Consider the following 22,093-nt stretch of genomic DNA (forward strand, 5'->3'; position numbering starts at 1 on the left):
CGAGATATTTTATTTCAACGAAAGAAATTCGAAAAACTGAAATACAGCTGAAATACATTGGTCCGTGCGATTCTCATATACCGAGACACCATACTCCCTGAATACCTCTCGTAAGCTTATGTATTCACCTATGTAGGTACATATATACGAGCGTACATACGCACGTGAACGTGTGTCCGGTTCCTCCGTAAGAATGGTTCCAGAGGAAACTGGAGAGTAAGGGGCAAGAGAGACAAGGGGTAGAAGGAGAGGGAGGGACACGAAGACGAAGGCTGGAGAGAGAGGAGCGCCGGTGATGGATCGTCCAATCAGTGCCGCGAGATGGAGCACGAGAGAAACGGAAAGGGAACGGAGAGAGAATGAAAGAGCCGGAGAATCTTCTCCACCTATGGCATGGTACGCAGCGGACGAGAAAAGGAGAGGAGAGAGGTCATGGTCGGGTCGGTCTCCTGCTAATCGAAGAACACGAGGTGGCCCTGTGCGGCCTCGCCAGAGAAACCCTGCCTTCTCTCTGTCCTCCGTCGTTTCTTCGCGAAGCCTGATTCTCGGTTATTGTACGAACCCGCTCCTTGCTAACTCCTTTCCGCGAAAAATTTGACCAGGATGATGAATTCGCAATGGCGGAACAATGTTTCCACGCCGAACGTTTCAATTGTTCATCGGCAACGCATCGACAGATGGAGAAATTCAAGCTGGTTTCTGGCAGATTTCACGGACACACCGTTTAAGCAACGTAGTGGTAATATAAAGGGAGTTCGAGTCTGCAATTAGAACGGTGGAAGCTCGCTTTTAAGGCGAGCTAATTATAAGACCGCATCGATCACTGAGCGAGACAGTGTTCCACGGTTTTCTCGGGCGAGTCGCGATGTACCGGTTAGAATGGGCAAAGAGAAGTGCGGTTACGAGGGTTGGAGCGAAGGGTCGCGGACCGTGAGCTCGAACATCGTTCAAACCACCGTGCTGCGGAATAGCGGAGGGGTTGCTGGAGATTGGCGTTACCGAGAAATCCTACTGGAACGACTGTTTGCGCGCGAAGGACGGTACAATAGCGTAACTTCGATATCTATCAATGAACTGGATATACGTATAGACGATAAATTTCATCTTCGTTAAAGTATTCCGTACGTTACGAAAATGACCCGAGAACCACCGAATAGAGCCGGAAAAAACAGGGAATATATGTTGCATTTCCACTGCAAAACAAACACGAAACATCGGTACGTTCTTAGCGTTATTACCGCGGCAAAATCTCGATATCCGGTCGCGCTCGATGGGCCTTCGAGTGCCTCAGGAAAAAGACGAAAAAACGACTTGCTATTGAATCGACTACGCCACTGGCCGCAGAGAAGGTTGAAAGAGGAAAAGAGAGTGGAGAGAGGGCGGCTAACAATGGCCGCCAACCAAAACATCCGATAAATCTAACCGGCCTGGACCTCAAGCCCCGAGGGGTTTTAAACTCTCTCACCCCAAAACACCGTCGACGCGGGCGCAACCCTTACATTACGTTACACTCGGCGGAAAAGGGAGCCATGTCGTGTACCATTGCACCAGTGTGGACCGAGGGTGGCGAAGGAGGAGAGGGTTAGCCTAGAGCACCGTTCCTGCGAGGCGGATAAAGGGGCGCCGAGGGGGTTGATATGCGATCCACGAAAAACCAAACAGAGAGAATTCGGTCCCAACTCACTCTTCTTCTCTGGCCAACCCTTCCTCAAGTCCCTTATACCTCTCGACCAACACACCCGCTAGGACAGTAACGAGATCTCCCGTGAATGAGCGGTCAAGTAGCTTTTCGATGGAACCTCAACGAATTTGACGGACGCGACCGCGTAGTAATTTATTCGCTCGCACCCTGGTTGTTCACCGACACTGAAATTCCGCCGAGTGGGGCGAAACTGAGGACGTTTCTTTCTCGGCCGTATTTATTTCGGAACGAAGGAAAATTTAAACGTCTCTTAAATTTGTCGGCGACAGGCGCGACCCACTTCGAGTAACCAAAGCGGAGTGATAAAGTTTTCTCGTTTGACGAACGAACGAAAGAAAAAAGGAGAGGATTCATGTAACCTCGTGTCTTTCGTTGAAACGTAGACCGATCTATTTTCTCCAGATGTTTCGAACGTTATTGTCCGTTGAAAAGTCTCTATCCTCATCAAGATAAACAAAGTACACGCGATTGACGTCAAATATCTTAACGAAAAATCTGCGAAACGCGTAGAGAAGGAGTAGAGAACAAATTAGAATGAGGTCGCGGAACAAGTTTGTCGCTGTTTCCGCGCGCTAATCCCTGTTGGCTCCGTCAACGGCATTAATAAAAATTAAGAGCACATTGCAAACATTATCGTCGGCTGGATTAAACGAGCGAAAATAGTTCTATTTGAAGGCGAGCTGTAATTTTACGAAACTGAAAATAACAGTGGACATCGACGCATTGGGCGGAGACCACAGAGCGAACGGTCCGGCCCGTAATGAATGAGGCGGTAAAAATATATAATCGGGGATAATGCAGACGCGGTAACGCTGTCGTCGATGCGGAAACTCGATTCTCGTGCGCGGAAGGGTCGACGTATCGAGAATTAAGTGACGCCTGGAATCCCGCGATTTCTCGGCAGTCATACATAATCAGCCTTGCGAAGTTGGTCTACGACTGGGATCTTTCACGCGGCTGGTTAAACGGCGAACCACGTTTTCGTGTCGAAGAATGTCGATAGCTTCTAAACTACGTGCGCTTGAACGCTCGCACGCACCGCCATCACGCTGTTTCAACGGTCGTCCACGTTCGTCTTCAAGAGTAGAAATTTAAAGTGTCTAGCGAGACTTTCGCGAATTTACCGAGAACTTTTCCATTAGCTTCAACTACGTTTTACCACGCGACTGCGATTCTGAGAAATTTACAACTTGAACGCTACAAAAGAGTTGATTTGAAATTACGAGGGGTGGAAACAGCGATTCGAAAATTTCATGCAACCGAGTGCGGGATGGGACGCGTAAATTGCAATCGTTGCTGCGGTTCTATTAACGAGCTGCTAGGAAATAGTCATTATTAATAACCGGTGCATCCTGCAACAAAATTTATCCCACGCTTCCGGCCGGTCGTTTAATTCAGTCACCGATATCGGTTGCATTCAAAAACGTGCGCGGCCCAGTGCGATCTAGCCGCAGAGAGACGCGTCGGGGGGAAAGATTATGAACGCATAAATCAAAAATTAGCATTAACGATTCATTATTAACAGTCGAGCTGCGTGGCCGAGATAAAATTTATCCCCCGTTTCCGTATTTCGATTAATTAATGCGGCTCCCGTAGCGCTTTTTAAACGACAATATTAACGCACCGCCGCGGAACAGGCTGACGTTTTAACGAATGGATACCGTACGAAACTCAATGGACGAAGAGAAAACGCGCAATAATAATTCTAAACCTTTGTATACTTTCATGAATCGACTAAGAAGGTGTCGAAGTATGGAACTCGTCCGATTGTACAGCGAACACGATAAACTAAATATATGTACCTATCGTTCTTTCTTTTACTAGTTTGTTTGATTACCGATGAGCTACACCATTATTTATCCCCGTTTTTGCTTAACGTTCTCTACCAGCTGTCTATCAAAGTTCCCTACATGTATTCAAAGTATTTCAAAGTTCCGCGCTCTACACCGCAATTACAATTAAACCCCGATCGGCCTCTGCTACTTCGCGTATTTATCCATCGCGTCGATATCTCGGTTTAACCGGCACGATAAAACGGTGCTATTGCTATCGCGATTGTCGTCGTATAGAAGAAAAGATAGCGAAAAGAGCAAAACGAAGAAGCCAGGAGCTTTCTCGAGAGCGCAGATCCCGCGTCCACTGCTCCACCTTCTCTCTTTGCGGATCCGTCGGTGTGCTCGTGGCTCAGTCCGTGGGCGGAAGGAAGAGGTACATATGAGAGAGGCGAACGAAGAGGAAGAGGGACCAGAAAGAGGGACAGACAGGTCGGTCCGAGAGAGGAACCCGCGGCTGCCATGGTTACCGTCGCATTCCCGCCTCGCCTCGTTGCCATGGAGACGCCTCGTGGACCTCTCTCTTTCACCTTCGCTTACCCTCTGTCTGTCTTCTTCGTCCTCCCAGATTCTACTTCCCTTTCCCCCAAACCCATCGTCGATTCCTTCCCGTTCTCACACCCGGGATCTCTTATACCGTCTCTCTCATTCCCTCTCTCCGGGTTTCTCCCCGTCGCGTCGCGTCAACTCGCCAAGCTTCTCTCTACCTCTGGCATTCGCTCATATTCTCTCCGTTCCTTCGAACGAAGAGGAAGAGAGGGCCCGAGATAAAGAGGAACGCGATAGGGAGAGAAAAGAGGGAAGCGGCGGTGTTCGCGGGCGCATGCGCGATACTCCTGTCTTCCACGACGAGCCTGGACGTCTTTCGTTTGGAATCGTTCGATTAGTTATCGGCTGAAAGTGATTTACGTCCCCTTATCGAGGTCCTCCTTGGCGGCCGCGTAATTTAATTAAAGGAGAAATCGAAGATGGACAGCTTGACGATCGTTTCCGCGAGAATTGGACGGGCATCGATAGGTATCGATGCTTGACATCATCACGCCACTGCGATCGCGACCCACCGGTAGCAAAACGAGACTAACGAGACATACAAGAGGAATATTCAAGAAATCAATCCCCTCTTTCGCGTCGCAGAGCATATATAATATATTTTTCGTTTTTTATCTCTCGATATTTCGTGCCTGAGTATATCGTCGATAGGCAGCGATGTTGTAACACGTCGAGATGGAACAGGGATCGCGCGCGCGTGTGTACGCGTCGCAGCATGGATAGACAGGCGGAGGTGTAAGCGGCTTGCTTTATAAGCCCCGATTCTGATTGGCCGTCGCGTCACCCGATATCAATATTTATTCAACGCGGCGAATGCCCGAGGCACGATTAAAACTTGTTTATGCCGCGAACGATTGCGCTCCTCCCACTGACGGCCGCGTATATCGCGCGCGTTCTCACTGCACACCGTGTCTGCATGCGTATTTCAGACACTCTCGCTCCCGTTTCGTTCCTTTTTACACTTGTTTCTTCGTCTCCTCTCCAGTGCTTCCTTCGTGGAAATTTATTCGAAGGATTAGGAACGAGAATCTTCAGGTTCCTCGTAAACATCGTCCAGGCTAGTAGCTTTCGATGAGAGGGTGGAAATTCCCGACGAGTACCTGATAAATATACTACGCGCGAAATCACGAGCCTAATCGCGACGATTAATGCTAGTACTCCACGGGGACGTTAAACAGCCAGAGTCCCGTTTAATTAAGGGTAACATACGAGCGGCTGAAAATTTCCACAAGAGTTCGGCTAGAACGTCGGAGAGTACGCGACCAAAGAAAACCAGGCCGGCCCATATTTCGCCTGGGATATTCAATTTAGAGAAGGGTGAAAAGTTTCAGAAGAGAAGTGAGAAGAGAGAAGTTCGTAAAACTTACCGGGGCTACCGAGGAAGACGGAAGAGTAAAGAACGCCACGACGCGCGTCGCTCGCCGCTCGCTGCGCGTCCGGCGGCGAACTCCATTCCCTACGCGGACACCATTTACCTGAAGCAAAGAAAAAAATCGATTCACCGTTAATCACTGCCTTCTCAATATCACCTGGTATCAAACAAAATCGCCCTCGACCGGTTCTTTTCTAAAAACGCTGGATTAGAACCGCACGGTCACGTAATCGATGACCGTGAGCGAACACCGATCGGAGTACGAATCGAATTTGCATCGTGTGAACGATATCAGAAACGAATCGAATCACCGAGAGAGTCGCCGCTCGAGAGTTTAATGAAACACATAAATTCCTGCAAATACATAGGGAAACATAAAAACTCTGTCGACCATCGAAAGAGGAGTTCCTCTTGGTGATACAAAAATAAATGTGGCTCTGTAGTAAAAATTCAACACAGGAACTGTTATTACACGGATACGTAAAAAGGCGGAGAGCAATAGTGGTGGAGGTGCGCGTGGAAAGAATGCACCGAGTCTCGATACACAAAGGGCGCAAAGAATTCGTGATGCGAACGATCACGACTTCGACCAGGGAGATTCTATCGCGTGCTGCTCCATATATATCCCGTTACTTCTTTCCTTTCTTTTTCCCGGCTTCACTGGTCGGCATGCGATCTCACCCCTGCCGCGGCTCGTTCGACCAAGAATAATCGCACAATTATAATAATTAGATAAACGCGCGAGGAGAGCTTGTTGCGTTAAGAGCCGGTACTCGCTCAAACGGGTTCACCGCCTGCCGGAATGTATCGAACGAATCCTCGCAACGTCGCGCCGGATACGACAGATGCACTGGCGATACCAAAACGCGAGATATTCCGTATTTCACGATTAAATTATCGTCGATTAATATCAACGTTGACAGTCGCGTGTTCGAAAAAATTCTTCTTTTATATCTTTTCTTTTTTTTCTTTTCTTCGTGACATCGAGAGTACGATGATAAATCAAAGCACTCAGTATCAACGTAAATACATACGACGAAAATAATCAGGAACTACGAAAGGAGAAATGATCGAATCACGAACCGATTAACGTGGCAAACGGGAGGCCGCGAGACTGATTTATAAGGCGGACAAGAACGAGTTTCGTAGCCAAGGTATTGCAATTTTCCGGATGCGAAAATAGGAAAGGTATCTACTTTATTTCCAGGGAGATCCCAGCTGAATGAGGATACACGGTAAGAAAGGGTGGCACCGGGGGATAAGAGTAAGCCGCGGAGCGAAGTAATTTCACACGAGAGAGTAGGGTCTCGCCCGGGCGGCCGCCGGATCCGCCGGAGCTACAGTCTTATCTACGGAAATATAGCCGACCATCCCCCGGCGAAAATTATATTCTTGAAAAGCAGAAAATTGCTTCGGAAGCTGTGGACCAAGCGCGCCGATATTAGATGTCCTCCTTCGTGTGTCTGAACCACGGACCAAAATAACGAATCATTTTATTATCCATGACACTTAATTAAACAAATCGACTGCACTGTCTTTCAGCTCCTGATAATGCGATGAAAAACTAAAACTTGTGTGAAGAATATAGAATTTGACCCGTGATTTAAGGTGGCACTACGAAAAGTAAAAGTCTCTCTTTTCAAAAGGTTTAGCGGACTAAAAAACGGAGCTGGGATACTAATTCTACGGCCCGAGGAGAAGGTGCGTTTAACCCGACGTTACGGTTATGGTTAGTCGTGTTAATTTGTAGCCTAGCCAAATGACAGGGCCGAACCAGTGATTCGAAAGTAATGATTATCCCTGGCTCGGGGGACAGCTGGATTCACGTTAATGATGCGGAGATTAGAGATTCGATGACGCCTAACTCACGGATCAACGTGCATCGAAAGACGAATTCGAATGAATTTCTCGAAGATACTCGTGTGACAAATAAGAGTGAAATAATATTTTGGAATAACAAAGACGAGGACGGTATCATGAGAGGAAAGACGCTTCAGGCAGGTAGAAGTATGGGTCGAGAAGGAACGAAGTCGAGACCAGCTCGAGATCCTTCGGAGAAAGCGAAAATGACTGCTTCACGTCGATGGAATCCTGCCTTTCTACGCTGGAAGGAGGAACGAGCGAATAAACGATACATCAGGATTATTCAGAGTCGGTCGCCAGCGTTGCCGACCCATTAAACACTGGCAGACCGTGCGTCACAGTTATCCCCGAAGTCGTCGATGAAACGGGACTCCGGGAATACCTGTAGGATCCTAGAGTGGAGATGAAGCGGCTGTGAAGAAATTTATAGCCGCTAAGAGACAGGGTGTAATCATACGCGTCACCCCGTCAACTCTGTAACCGTGATTTATCGTGGGAATTTTCAAAGACGTCCGAGAATGTCTACGATGCTCTATAAACGGATACCACGAATTCCATTCTATTTGTCTGTTTTCCGGTATTCATCTCGTTTAATAACGATCAATTTTTTAACAGTTTATCAGCAAATGTAATTCGTCCTATTAATCGAATCGTTCATAGACGCGATAGTCACGAGCTGATAATTGAATCCGGAGGGAAAGTCCATGGCAGACACACGAAAGCGACGATTCGAATTCATTGAAGCGCTCGAACCGCATCATGAATTATTCCGCCCCTGAAACTTTAATCACGGCCGATTCCGTGTTCTGAGGAGAGCAATCGTCGCATCTGGAAACGGAGCACGAGTCGGGCCGAGCGGGGGATTCGTTAAGTGGCATCAAGTGAGACGTCTCTTTTGAACGATCGCTCTGCGGCTAAATTGCGGGTTAACTTCGGGGTTCGCGTGTTAGCGACAGTCATGCCACGCGGTCGAGTCGTGTGTAGCAGATGAAACCCGGAGTGAATGAGATAGAAAGATCGGAGGGAAGGAGAGTCAGGAATCGAGGAGGACCGAATTGGAGGAGAGGTGGATGATTCGACGACCGTTTTGTTCATCTTTGTCGCCGTCTTAGCCGGAGACGAAAAGTCAGGACCCGAAGTCTGATACGTTCCGCGCGAACGCGTCTCTCACTACGGTCCTGGTTTATTTTTACAGACTATCACACGCTCGACGATTGTAAATTGGAATGTAATTCGAGCAGCGCGTCCATGGATCTCTCATCGGTATCGGGTCCCCCGCTGTCCGCCACTGATTCATCTGTGTTAACGAGTGTCGTGCTTCCAGTTTCAACGGATGGTTCGTTGAACTTTTTCGCTGGCCAATCGCACGGATATTCTCAATTACAATTCTGCTCTCTTTTTATGAGTCAGCCTCATGCATCGTGTTACTCCATTCGGTAGTCTGTCATCGGTTTTGTAATTCGTTTGGAATCTCGCTTGGCTGAGGGTTACTTGACCCGTTCGTTAATCTTCGACCAGCATCGTGCGAAAATAAAACGCAACATATAAGTGTCTTTTCAGTTCTTACGATTGCTTGCTATCAACTGTATGTTAAATGTATATGTGAATTAAACGTGGATGAAACGTCCTGAGGATCGCTATAGATAAATATCTAAAAGGGCATAACGTAACGGCAAGATCCATCAACCACAGAAAACATAGACGAGGTTATAGGCCGGATATAGATACATTCCCAAAAACCTCATCGTATCGAAGTTGCGTCCTCGATATAAATAAATCAATATAACCTACTTCCACTCTGAGACACCGCCCTCTTTCTCCGTAAGGAAGTGACGTATGAGAATCGCATCCTCTTGAAACGAGGGTTGAGGAGGCCACCCTGTTATTTCACAGTTAGGCTGGCCCCACCCCAGCTTGCGCCACCTTCAACCTTCTTCCACGCTGGCATCTTCTCTATCCGAGACCGAGCTTCGTCCCTAGTCTTGCTTCCAGGCGTGCACGAGTCCCTCGGGAAGCTTTTGTCCTCGAGCTGTAAGCGACTTCCTGACAGGCCAAGTTTGCACCTGCTCTCCTCTTGCCGCCGCCTGTAACTCTCCTCGCCCGTTTCTCTTTATTCTTCTCTTTCACTTTCGGTCTTTCTCTTCTCGTGACCATGTTCCTCTACATTTTTCTCCTTCTTCCGGTAACTTCAATCTAACCTTAATGTCAACCCATACCACCCACCAACGTGCTACCAGCACGGAATTTATTCGGAATAGGTATCCTCGATCTTCCTCGTCCGTACTCTCGAGACTCTTCGTTTAAGGATAATCCATAGATGAATCGATGAATATATCGAGATAAAGATTATTTTTCAATAATTCGTCGTGTTAACATTGTGACAACTTTACATCTGTTGAAGCGCATCCAACCTCGGAAGACACTTTCAACGGAGAAACTTTGGTTCTAAGTCTTTAATATTAGATATATTCAATTGCTAATTACAAAGAACTTTATTCCTTTCGTATTCATAAATAGATTGAAAATTTCATAACAATTCAACTACTTGACCAGGAAGTACACCTGTACTATATGTAGCGCCAAATTGAATGAATCTATAATCCTCGTGTCCCTTCTTCCCACTAGACGCAATGAACTTTTCATTTACCACGTGTCACCGATAGCACTATGATAAATTACGTAGAGTAGTTAGTATCTTTTCTCTAACCATTAAGTATCTTCGAATAAATCAGAGTGAAGGGAAAGAAGACGAAAGAACATACACGATAACTCCTAATCCAGCAGGCTTCCGCCGTTATCGAGTTGTTCTTCGTATAGAATGGAAGATCACCGCGATAAAGCGATCAGAATTTTCCACGACGCCAGAGGCGAACCACGGCTTGTATTTTCCGTTTCGCGTAGTCGGTGTCTTTCTCTCCCGGGGGGAGGTGGCAGAACTGGAGGCGGAGGAGGTGGAGAAACAGAGAGAGAGAGAAAGAGGAGAGGGACGTTCGCAGATGTTCGAGACGCCGGGTGATTAATGACGCCCGATAAACGTAATTTGTTGCGGGGCCGCGGACTCGTCTTCTCTCGGCTCGTCTTTCGAATTCAAATTGATAAACAGGACGCAGTTTGTAATGGCCGGTGGGTTGCGCTACTACGAGACGGCTGGCTGTCGGACAAGCCGGACGACTTCACTGACCGGCCAGTATAGTAATTAATTTTAAGCAGCATGCTGTGCGATTTTCACTATCTCGACGCTACCGCTCTTCGTCTCCGACGTTCTCCACCTGACCGTGACAAACACACCCTCGCCACATCCGGACGGACGATTACCCCTCGCGCTTCCTTCTTTCTAACGCGCGCGATTCCCAGTCACCTGCTAATTCAATTACTTGCAACGATCCACGAATGCCGCATAATATCCGAAAACTATCCTAGCGGTAGGTTTTGCTTATTGGTTTTTCGTGAATGACTGCTATTTCAAACTCCGAATTCCTGTTTCTCGCCAGTTAGTTACTGAAAGACTAAGTCCACATTCTCTTCCAAACTTGTATACTGCCCTCCTTAGTTAAAATGTCTTACCTAGTGTCTTCTCATTTTTAAGATATTTCATTTTGAAATATTCATATATTTATATATATAGCATTTTGAAATGAGATATTTTATATTGAAATATCTCATTTTGAAATATTTCAAGTTCCCCGTGTTTTTTAGTTTTTAAAACATGAATAAATAAAAAAAAAAAATGAAAAAGAACAAAGACAACACAAAGCAGGTATAAAACATCAGCCTAATAGAAAGTGACGGAATGCTAGATAGAATATTCTAACTACAAAGAATGATATAGATCTCTTCTAGACTCTAATACATCAGATCTGTGTTCAATTAACGATAAGTACTATCTGTATATTATGAGTTAACTATGAAGAGAATACTGAATTAACTATAGGCATTCTTCTTTATAAATCTGCGTTATTAAAATAATATTATATGATTAAAATATTATATTATTAATAAAACCATTTTCTAACAATATACTAACAAAGTTCGTATGTAATCATAAAAGAATAATTTGATGAGTCTCCTTAGAACAATTCACAACACTTTGATATTCTCTCAAGACTATCAAGATGGACAATTGTCATAAAGGGATGGTATAAACGGACGGTGACACGAAAACGAAACAAGTTTGATAGGGATGCGATAGCGTGACACGCGCGCCGAATCGAATGGACGTTATTAAGAAGAATAAAGATAAGCTGAGGAGAAGTGGGACCGGGATAGAAAACGCGCGTTTCAGATCACGGAGAACACGTAGGCGCGTACAGATCGGGGTCTCGCACGTAGGCGCGGCTGACAAACGCAGCTACGGGCCACGGTGTGTCGCGCGAACGCGCGATTACCATTAAACGCGTAATGGAAACGGGTCCGAAGGAACCTGGTCACCGGCGATAACATCGAACAAAGGTGTTAACGTAACTCAACGGAGACAGGTGAGAGCACCGAGCTGCGGTGTTGCGCGCGGCCACTCGCGAACACATTCCGCTTCCGCGACTTCCTCCATAAAACGCAAATCCACAATTAACACTCTTTCCTTCCAGGACGCTCGAATTTACGTTGCCACTTAGCGCGGTCGTCGCGTTCCCCGTCACCCTTTGCCAGCCGATTCGAACAGCCGTAAGCTGAATTTTTAAACACCATGGAACGGTCTCAAACGGAAATAAAAGCACCTTGCGAAACGTGGTTTATTAGTTCCTTTAAATAGTGCTCCGATCAGTTTACAGCGTTGAATCGATTATCGTTATTCGCTATGGCTGTTATATGTCATGGGAAAAGTTTCCAGATCGATACGGAAACGAAGACAGACGAAGCATTTCGTTGAGAGAAATACGTCAGCAGACATAATAAACCGAAAGTCCGTGGAATTTGAAGAAGAAACGCTGATCTTAAAATAGGGAACGTAATAAGGAGCGTAATAATAGGCTATCCCTGACGAAAGCATAGATCCATTTTTAGGATTCGCTCCTGGGAGTACACAAATAGAAGAAGTCTGGAATTTGTTGGGAAAATTTCCACGGAGCGCTTCGTCATGCCTCGCGAAGGTGTCCCTTGCGTTTCAAAATACATACGTATATTCATTCTTCGGACCTCGAAATTCGGCTATTTTTACGTTCTCCGCGGAGACCTATCTTGACCGTGTCTATTCCGAATTCGCGAGACGAGAAGAAGATCGAAGTCGAATTCGCTAGCCTCCATTGAAACAACAAACGAAAGGGTGAATTATCGTCGCGTCGACGGAAGAAAACAGGTCGAGGGAAATTCTCGACGGATCCTCGTCGGCCTTCCCTATCCGTATTCACGTCCGATTGTTCGAGTTATAAACGCAGCCCGCAGCGGAGGCCGTTTGATCGATGGCAGCCAAAAGCCAGTCGCGGCGTGGAGCTGTAGGGCGGTGGAGGGAGAGAGGGATGAATACGGAGTAGCAGAGAACACAAGGGAGGAGGATAGAAAGAGAATGAGATAGGAGGAGAAGACCGAAAGGGACGGAAGGGAAATGGAGAACGTGGGGCCGAACGGAACACAGAAGGTAGAGGCGAGGTAGTAGTAGGTGGTTGGGCGGTCCGAGGTGGTCAGGAATCACGGAGTGATGTCAGCCCGTGACTCGTGACACGCGCTGGTTTAATTAGCGCTACAATGCCGAATCTGTGTGCATGTGCAGCCAGAAGGTGGAAACGCAGCGAGAGAAAGAGGAGGCCGAGAGGGAGGAGGTGGAAGAGGTCGGAAATCGGACGATGGAGGACGCAAAGCCCGAGCAAACCGCACCACCCGTGTGCCCTGTTCCCGACTACGATTCTCTCCTCTCTTTCTGGCACTCTGCCTGCCGACCTACGACCCGCCCCCGGGACCCCGGGACCACGTTCTCCGAATTACCGGTCCCGTCGCTGCAACAGCGGTGCACTTAGCGTAAATTCAGGGCGAATCGACGGCGCTTGACGTCCCCTTTCCCAGACCCCTCAATTTCCTCCCTCTCCGGACCGCGCTCCTTCTCCACTCGGTGCACCGGCTCGCGTCTATATCTCGTGTATATACCGATCGTCGAGACGCTTTCCTCTTGCTTTTGCTCTGGAATTAATGTTACGTGGAAACGGGAACGGGAGAATTTGCGATGGACGCGAGAGTAGCCTCGATACTTTTAAAATGAAACGCTCTTATGCCTGCTTGTTCTTAGGAAAGATTTCATTTTCTTCTCTCTAAAGCATATATTGATCACTCGTTCGACTGTTCGATTTGCGCTATTTGGTAGAAGAGGAGAGACAAAGATGAAAAAGAAAAAAAGAACCTTTAAGAGAAACGGGATATTGATTTTTATTATTTTTTCCAGTTAGTTGGTTGACGTTAAAAAATCTTTATCGTGACGTAATCATGTGTCCAAACAAATTTCGAGTGCAAAAACTAATTCACGATAGGCGAGAGATAGGAAGAATCTTTCCTTGAGCGCATGGACAAGCTCGAAAGCTGACGTGCTCGCGCGTATAGCAAAGCATATGTCCTCGACCAGCGCGACACACGGCCGAGATAGGAGAGATTTAAAATGTTGCGGCAGGTCGGGAGGACTAAATGATGATAAACTATCTCACTGGTCCCGGTAGACTGACCCTGCACGCTGACTTGAATTACAGCCAAAAAACAAAACTACTCGCCGCTCGACGTGCACGGGCGAACAACTAAAACACGTCAACTCTGCTCTGACCAAGACGCAAAACCCTGGATCACTGGATTTTCCAGTTACTTAGCTATCATAAATTATACAATTTTGATCGAAAAATCGGGACATCTTCGTACAATTATTTGTAAATATGAACGTTCCTATATCTTTCACTCGCGCTGGCTATGAGAGATATTTGTACATATTTTCATTTTCCTTAGCTTCTTTAACTTTCCTTCCTTAACGAAGAATTTTTTTATCATCCGTTACATGTCATTGTCATAATCATATGTGAGTATTACTAGGTGATATGAGATTTAATATATGTACTTGGATATATACACATACCAATTAATTGGTATATGAACGTTACAATAAATACAATACTCCGTAAATACTTTTTGTAATCACTGTAATTCGGAGAAACACGATTTAAATTCGAAAGTGTAATTTAAAATTCGTGACATAAATAAAACAAAAAGAAAGACGAATTATGTAAGGAATAAAAGTAGATCGACATTTGTACATTACGCAACACGGTTGGAGGTCAAATCTGAAATTACAAATAAATCGCATATACACATCCAGTGCCTTACGCTCTGAACGAATTTTCTTCGTCAAACCATTACGTTCCCTTGTGAAACCAACGGTATCTTCGATCTCCGCTAACGATCGTCCGAAGTAACGCACAGAAAAGCTCCATTTGCAACTGACTCGACTTATCAGCGGCCACCTTGGTACGCGGTCAATCCGTCGCCATTAAACCCCCAGCCACGCGATTATGGTCGTTACTTTTCTCCCGGTGTATGCTCGCTTGAATTCGCCCCGTTGCCTTCCCTCTCCGGCCCTGCCACGTCCTCTCCCCACCACCACTCCCCGCTTCCCACCCTCCGCCCCTCACCCTCTTTCTGCCGAATTATTAATTCCCTCGTTAAAATCCGACCCGCGGCGTCGCCACGGTTTGTTATTTACGAACGAAAATTGTAAATACAAGGCGGAAAGGGGAGGCGAGGTAGACGTATCGACGCGCGACCATTCCCGTGGCCGCGAGCAATTAATAATCGCATCGGAGCTAATTAAATCCGGAAAACATGCAAATGCACTGTGTTTATATTTCAAAGGGACGACCAATCGGCCGCGCAGCGGCGCAACGATGACGAAGAGCCGCTCAGAAGAGGGGGGGGGGGGATTATGAGTACAGAATGGTAGGGACGAGACCGCCCAAGGGATTCGATTACGAATTGCCCATAAAAATACATAAAACACGATTATGCTCTATTAGTTGCGTTTTTACGAGCTCGTCGAGCGTCGATATTTATCCGATCGGCAAAATGTCGTTGTAGAAACGTTGTACGTTTATCGTAAAATTTTGACTTGCTACGTGCTATGTTCCATGAATGGCGTGTTTACGTATATACTTACATTGCGTTACATGCAGATAACAGCTATCTGTGAAAGTTGTCTCATCCCGACTGTCAACCTAACTGTCCGCAAGTTCTTCGTGATTGTCGGTTAATTAACTAGTGGCTATCAACGACATTACGCACTAATTATTCAGATAATTAACGAATTTTTCACAGTTCTACACGTAATGCAACCCAATCGCGCCTTGCCTGTGCTGCCAACTAGCGTGGCTTAGGGTAACTACTCGCTGATCCAGTCGAAGCGCCGCATATCAGCAGCTGTCTGAACTAACGCGGCTCACTTGCGTTATTCGTTGCCAGCGATTACGTATACAAGGAATACGTGTTCAACTCGCTAAATTAATTGAAATTTATGAATACTTGGGTACAAATGGTAAAAGAAGGTTGAGGAATTGTAACAATATCGCGGGTAAGCTACTGATTTTTTCTTTTTGAATTAATGCATTATTGAACGCGGCAATTAACTTGAAAAAATCGAATAAACGGTATGTGTATTGAATTCTTTTTATATTTCCTATATTCAATCATGTTGGCAATAGAACGGTGTGCTGTATGGTAAGCAGGCAAGAAGTAAAGGAGTTGGCTATAAATAAGAAGTAATATTAAAAGAACTCCATAAAAACATTTTCTTCGATTGTTGAATAAATAAAAGCTTTTTTCAATGGCGACAAATATACTAATGAATATTTAACGAGAACCAAACAAACTTAACCTTAGAAACCTATTCCGGCATAATCAAAAGAATTCTGTAAAATGCGACATAATTTCCATTTCTATTTCTAGGCTCTATGCGGATATGGAAAGGATAAAATTCTGATGTCGTTCAGTTTCATTCAGTAAACTTAGAAACTTTTGATCATTATATGATATCTATCAATTCCAATCCTTCAACAAGTTTCCTAGTAATCTTCCGCCATTTTTTCACTTTAAATTTGGCGATTTCATATCAAAAGTTATATGCGACATATAGTGAAAATAACAGCGTTTCGCGAGGACGGCGACCAAAACATCAAAGAAAAAGAAAGAGAAAGACTACCATTGGAAGTAGTACGGTACGACGGCCATAAAAAGTGTATATCGAGGCGGGTGCATAAGGTGCATGCACGTACGCGAGGTATTACCTACGAAGTGTACCGTGTATTGGCAGGTAAGCAGTATAATCTGTAGGGAGGGTAAATACGTAGCCACGCAGACGGGAAGAGAGGAAAAGGGAGAAATAGAGGGAGAAGTGGGTGCACTTGGACGGACATGGCGGCACAGCGGCGAATCAAACGATATCGGGCTTCTGGATTAATTTATGCACCGTGGCTTGTTAAAACGCGAGACACAAAGGCCTCGCCGACGCTGCATTCTTACGGCTCGGCTTAGGCCCAGACGCCAATCAATTCGCCTCGCCTCTGCTTTCGTGCATTTATTCGCGCGTAATAACGTTTAAGCCCCAACGAAATAAAATTACGTCAGCTCGAGCCATTTCTTTGTCGTAGCATAATGAAAATAGATCTTAATATTAATAGATCGTGGCAGCTAATCGTTCGAGAATTCTCCAACATTTTAACCATCGATTATAGCAAATACATGTAAAGAAATTCTGTATATAATTACTACATCTATTACACGGTTTATATTTTTTACATTTGTCAGAAAATTGGAACTAACAGAAACAGCTCTCCTACACGAACCTCCTTCTGTGTCTCGGGTTGTCACCGGGATAGAAAATAGATCGTGCTCCGTAATGGTTGCCGGATTATTTTACCAGTTGGAATTCGACGATTTTTAACTACCACCAACGAGGAGCAAGTTTTTCGCCGGATAGCGCGGGCGAAGAAAACCTCGAAGGCTATTTATTTCCGACAGGCCGCCAGTACAAATAGTATGGACACTTTATCAATGTTCCGTGCCGCTATCTTCGGTCCTGATCGTGGCGCGCCGGAACTCACAAGGATCCCTCCACGTCCGTTTTCCCCGATCTAAAAAGTGCCGCGGGATTTTTAACGATGGCCGTTCTTTCGTGAACGTTGTTAAGCGGGGGTGGAAAGAATTTAGCTCAGCCCGCGTATCTTTGCCGGCATTAATTACTTTCGTGGCAGAAAGGATCCGGGGTGATATCACGCCGGTGCAACGACGATACTGACTGCAACTCCCTCGCCACCCTCCCACATCCTGTTCCCCATTCTACCAACCTCTACCCAACCAGTCTTCTTTCAGCCCGATTTCTCCGTTTCTCTCCGGACCGGGATGCAATTTACCGAATTGTTTTTAAATCCCTCGGGCGGCACGACGGCGGAAAAGAAGGAAAGCGCAGCGGAGAAAAAAGAAACAAGAGGAGAGAGAAGAAGGAAAAGGCGGGTAGGAAACGGAGCAGGGGGAGGTTGTGGCGGAGGTGGAGGAACGAGGTTGGCGGCAGCCATGGCGTCAGCTGTTTTGTCCCGGAGGCGCGTCCCCCGCTTTCTTTATGTTTCTTTGCCCGGAAGCCCCGTTCCGATATCGTCCCCGATACACCGCTTGTGCCCGTTCTCCGCGCTCGAATACCTATACGAACGCATCGGTGTACTTTACGTCCGAACATGAAGAAACGTGAATAGCTCGCCGGCGTGTTCCTTTTCTTTCGAGGCAGAAAATCGTATGGACTGATTTTTCCAGATGAATACCGCTAAAAATACACCATATAGTATCTTAACTACTCTATGATCAGCTATTTCTGGTTAATAAATTTTATAGAACAATGGAATGGATGGAAAGTTATATGAAGATATTACCGCGAAACAGTTAGATCCAGCAGTTTCTATTATTACGCCTCGCGACATTTGGGACGTCAGAAGATACGTATGGTGGAACAAAAAGAAAAATTCCTTGGGAATTACATGGTCTCGATAGACGGATGTCTCTTGGACACGCATGCACAAGTCCGTCACGTGACTGACACAGTGCGTTAAGTGTCGCGTTGGCTATCAGCGAAGCAACACGACAGGTGCGCGTCGATAACGGTGCCGACAATAATTGCAAATCGTAGCCGGTCACCGTGCCCCGTCGTGTCGATCAAGATTCGAATAATATGTTCGGCTAACGCGGCAACGTTTCCATTACATAACGGACGATAAACGGTCGCGTTAAGCGCAACCATCCCTTCTCACGTAGATGCCCGAACGATCGTACATTCAGACTCCTGAATATGCCACTGAAGTCGATGAATCGCAGACATAGGGGGGCTACGGGACATGGAATCTAACTGTAAACGTTAATTACGAATTAATTTCATTTTTACGATATCCTCGATGATTTAACGCAACAATAACGTATCTATTTATTTTATATTTCCAGACAAATCCTTGACTAGAGTCGAAGATTTTTCTTCGAGTCGCTTTAAAAACCTAGATCGCGTTTAAAACGCGAAAACACCATTCTTAAGCTGGAAAACGTCGGATCATCGTCGAGCTAGCTAGCGTTTCGAAGGGTGGAGACGTGGCAAGGGGAAGACGAAGAGGGGCAGGTCGGGTAACAGTAACGACGTCGACAGGGTTGCGCGGAGGGAAACTCCCGTTGGAGTCTCCTCCGGCAGCGAAGAGGGATGGAAACGGGAATACGATTGGTTTGTGAGGGTCGCCATTCACGGGGGTCGCCGGTGCCGTTTGGAGTCTGCGCTCTTCCTTGATCCTGAGAGAAGCATTTCGCTCGTTTCAGCCGAGAGACACGAAAGGAAAGTGGTCGAGGGAAACACGGAGGGGGTGGAAGATTCTCTCTTCGACGAGATCCATAGAGCATAGCGGCTGGAAAGAGAGAAGGCCAAGTACGAGAACAAGAGTGAAAAAAAAAGAAAATGATAGAAAAGGAGCCAGAATGCTCTCTTGAAAGACCAACCGGTGCGTTTTGACGGACGTCGCGACGCCCTACGTCACCTTTATCGCCGACGCCCTTCTCCATCACCTTCTTATTTCTTCTCGTATCTCCTAAATAGCAAAAAGAAGCGACACCGTTCTTTTTCTGCTTCTTGGATAAGAGTAAAGCTTCGATTCTTTTCTCCCACTAACGTTTCCTACGAATCAGGTTAAGTATAAAAATGAAAGAAACGGCATGTGTACACAGGGAGAGAAGCTGAAGCTCCCGACTCTTCGACATTTGAGATACTCTGCTGCCAAGAATTACGATCACAATATCAAGAACGATGTACGAATTTTTTTACCGCTCGTTATTTTAGGCGCACGGACTTCCCGTAGGTCGGTCTTGTTTTCTGCAGAGGGTCAACGCCGCGCCGTGACGCTATACTTAAGATGTTATTTATGACGCCGTTTCGCCGCTAACGTTTCAGTTGGGCAAGGTCGGCAACGATAGTCGATACGTGATATGTTTATGACGATACGAATCGACGCGAACATTATCGGACGTTGATTAAAAACGGAACTATGAAAATTCTTCGTGAAAATCTTCGACAGGGATATTTTTGAAAATCGATGATATCTCGAGGTAATTGAAAAATAACGTTTTTCGAGTGAAAGAACAAGAAGAAAAGAATATAAAGAAGCCGTGTTTCCGTTTCTATTTATGGCCTGACGAAATTACGGAGCAGTTTCCCTCGCACGACACGGACGGGAGAAAAAAGGGGAAAGAAGAATCACGAAGCAGAAATTATATGCAGACACGAGTTGACTGCTCGAGGCCCTCGTTTAATTAACCATCGCTCTCGCTCCACCCTTCGTAGCCTGCAACAAAGAGGACGACGAATCTGGAGGCCGAGCCGACGGAACTCTCACGGGGTACCACGCGATTCGGCTGGTCGAAAACAAGCAGGAATTATTTCGAGTTGGTCACGTGATCGTATCGACTTCAGCATTGTTTTCGCGTGGCCTGCAATTACAGGCCGGGAGTTACGAGGCAGCGGGTGGCAAGCTGGCCCCCGTCGGCTCCGAGCGAGACAAGAACGCGAGGAGGAGGGACCAAGAGGCGACAGGTGGGGTGGAAAAGGCGGAGGTAACCGCCTGGCTGTGTATTTAAATTTAAATATAATGCAAATCGACTGAGATAAGATGAATAATAATTGTAACAGCAAGGGAGGGGTGTCTTGGAGGCAACGGTACGAAGAAAGAAGGTTCGTCCTCGATAAGACAACGTCTACGTTCGAGGCAATCTCGCAATTATCAGAGTGCTTGCTACCAGTATCGACATGCAGATGAATTTTCATTTTCTGTAGATAGTCGGCGAACGACACCTGAGTGTACACGATGTCGCGTACGACCCTATATTTTTCCTAGGATTTAATAATGAATCTCTCTCGGTCGTGTTTTATTCTGTGTTCATTGATCGACTCGACTCGCATTTATCATTCATCGTGTTTTCTACGGAGTTTCCCTATATAGCCATCATTAGACGCAGTTGGCTTTCTTCGCAGCACAACACACCGTCCTGGTATAACGTTACAATGTAACGTCGATTGGCTCCGGGCGAAGTTTCACCGCAAAGTTGCGACAGTAATGAACAATCGATACGCTCGAGGGGAGGCTAACTATAAACAGGTGGCAAGAATTGGAACAGGGCTCAAAGTTTAATGCGCGGTGTAACTCCGCGAGCGAACAGTCTGACAGTTTTGACGAACTTGCGCGACTATGTTCCCGGAGAGTTGCAGGCGGACGATGTGTCCTGATACGCGAAGGAAAAGTTCCAACGTGGAAGAACCCTGCAGCATGGAAAACTTTCATGGCAACTGCTCGTGTGTTTATCGAGGTTCCTCGAAACCAAGATTTCCGAAAGCGATTGTGAAGCTCGCTGATGGATAATTCGCGATATACGAACTACCAAAAAAAAAAGAAGAAAATGACGTCCTATATATTATCGATAGAGAGGACAAACCAACTCCGAAATTAGATTAGCGAGTGTCACCGCGTAATAAGTCGCCTCGTAGTCTCCTAGCAGTAGCGACAAGTTTTTATGATCTAATCGAACAGAATTAAAAATAATGCGCATAAAAGCTCGTTACCGACATAATTAAAACATTAAGGTATCCCAATGCAAAATGCGACCACGGAAAGATAGAGAGCAGCCGATAATCGAATTAAAGACAGTTACGATTCCTCGAGCGCAATTCCCTACAAGGCACCAAATTAATTCTCCGATCGAGATTAAAATCTCCCCGTCGACGTTGCGTATCGAGCCGGTACGGTCTGCGTCGCTTCTTTCCCTCCGGTCAGAAAAACGAAGCCGCCGCTCGAAAAGCCGCATGCTCGCGGCGCACGGGACGGGTTCGTTAAGTATCCACCTCGTGCACGTATGTACGCAGGTACTTACATACGTCGCTCACGCGAGAATGCGAACGAGGGTGGCTTCGTCGTGGTCGTGAGCCGCGTCGTGCTCGTGTTTGTCGATCGACTGAACATACTACACAGGCTCTCGAACGGTAGCGTGGTGTGTAGAGGGCCGACAAGCGGGTGCATCGAAGCGTTGGGTGCGCTCTCTAAAAACGTGCCTCGATATTATTCCGCCGCGGAATATCTCCATTCGACCCGGCGGCTCGACCGGCAAAAAAGTGAAATACGAAGAACGAGTAGGAGAGTAGGAGGAGTTGCGCCGGTGAACGAAAGAAAAACGAGCGGGAACGAGAAGAGAAAAGAGAGGCGGTCGAGCGCGCGCCGTCACGGGACCAGCGCAACAATGCAGCCCAGAGTGGACGGTAGATAC

The 22,093-nt window shown here is 46.4% G+C and overlaps 1 protein-coding gene across 5 annotated transcripts in view; it reads right to left on the minus strand.

Annotated features, from left to right (window-relative positions):
* LOC100644518 (homeobox protein homothorax) overlaps nucleotides 1–22,093 on the minus strand; it is a 500,427-nt gene that overhangs the window by 222,621 nt on the left and 255,713 nt on the right. For 4 of the 5 annotated variants that reach the window (XM_048406103.1, XM_048406105.1, XM_048406102.1 and 1 more), the window contains one exon: nucleotides 5,451–5,558. The exons of the other annotated variant lie outside the window; for it this stretch is intronic. In XM_048406103.1, coding sequence (XP_048262060.1) covers nucleotides 5,451–5,558 — 108 coding nt within the window. The remainder of the gene's footprint in view (nucleotides 1–5,450; nucleotides 5,559–22,093) is intronic. 5 annotated transcript variants of the gene reach the window in all.

This window comes from Bombus terrestris, chromosome 5 (assembly GCF_910591885.1).
Source record: "Bombus terrestris chromosome 5, iyBomTerr1.2, whole genome shotgun sequence".
Taxonomy (NCBI): Eukaryota; Metazoa; Arthropoda; class Insecta; order Hymenoptera; family Apidae; genus Bombus; species Bombus terrestris.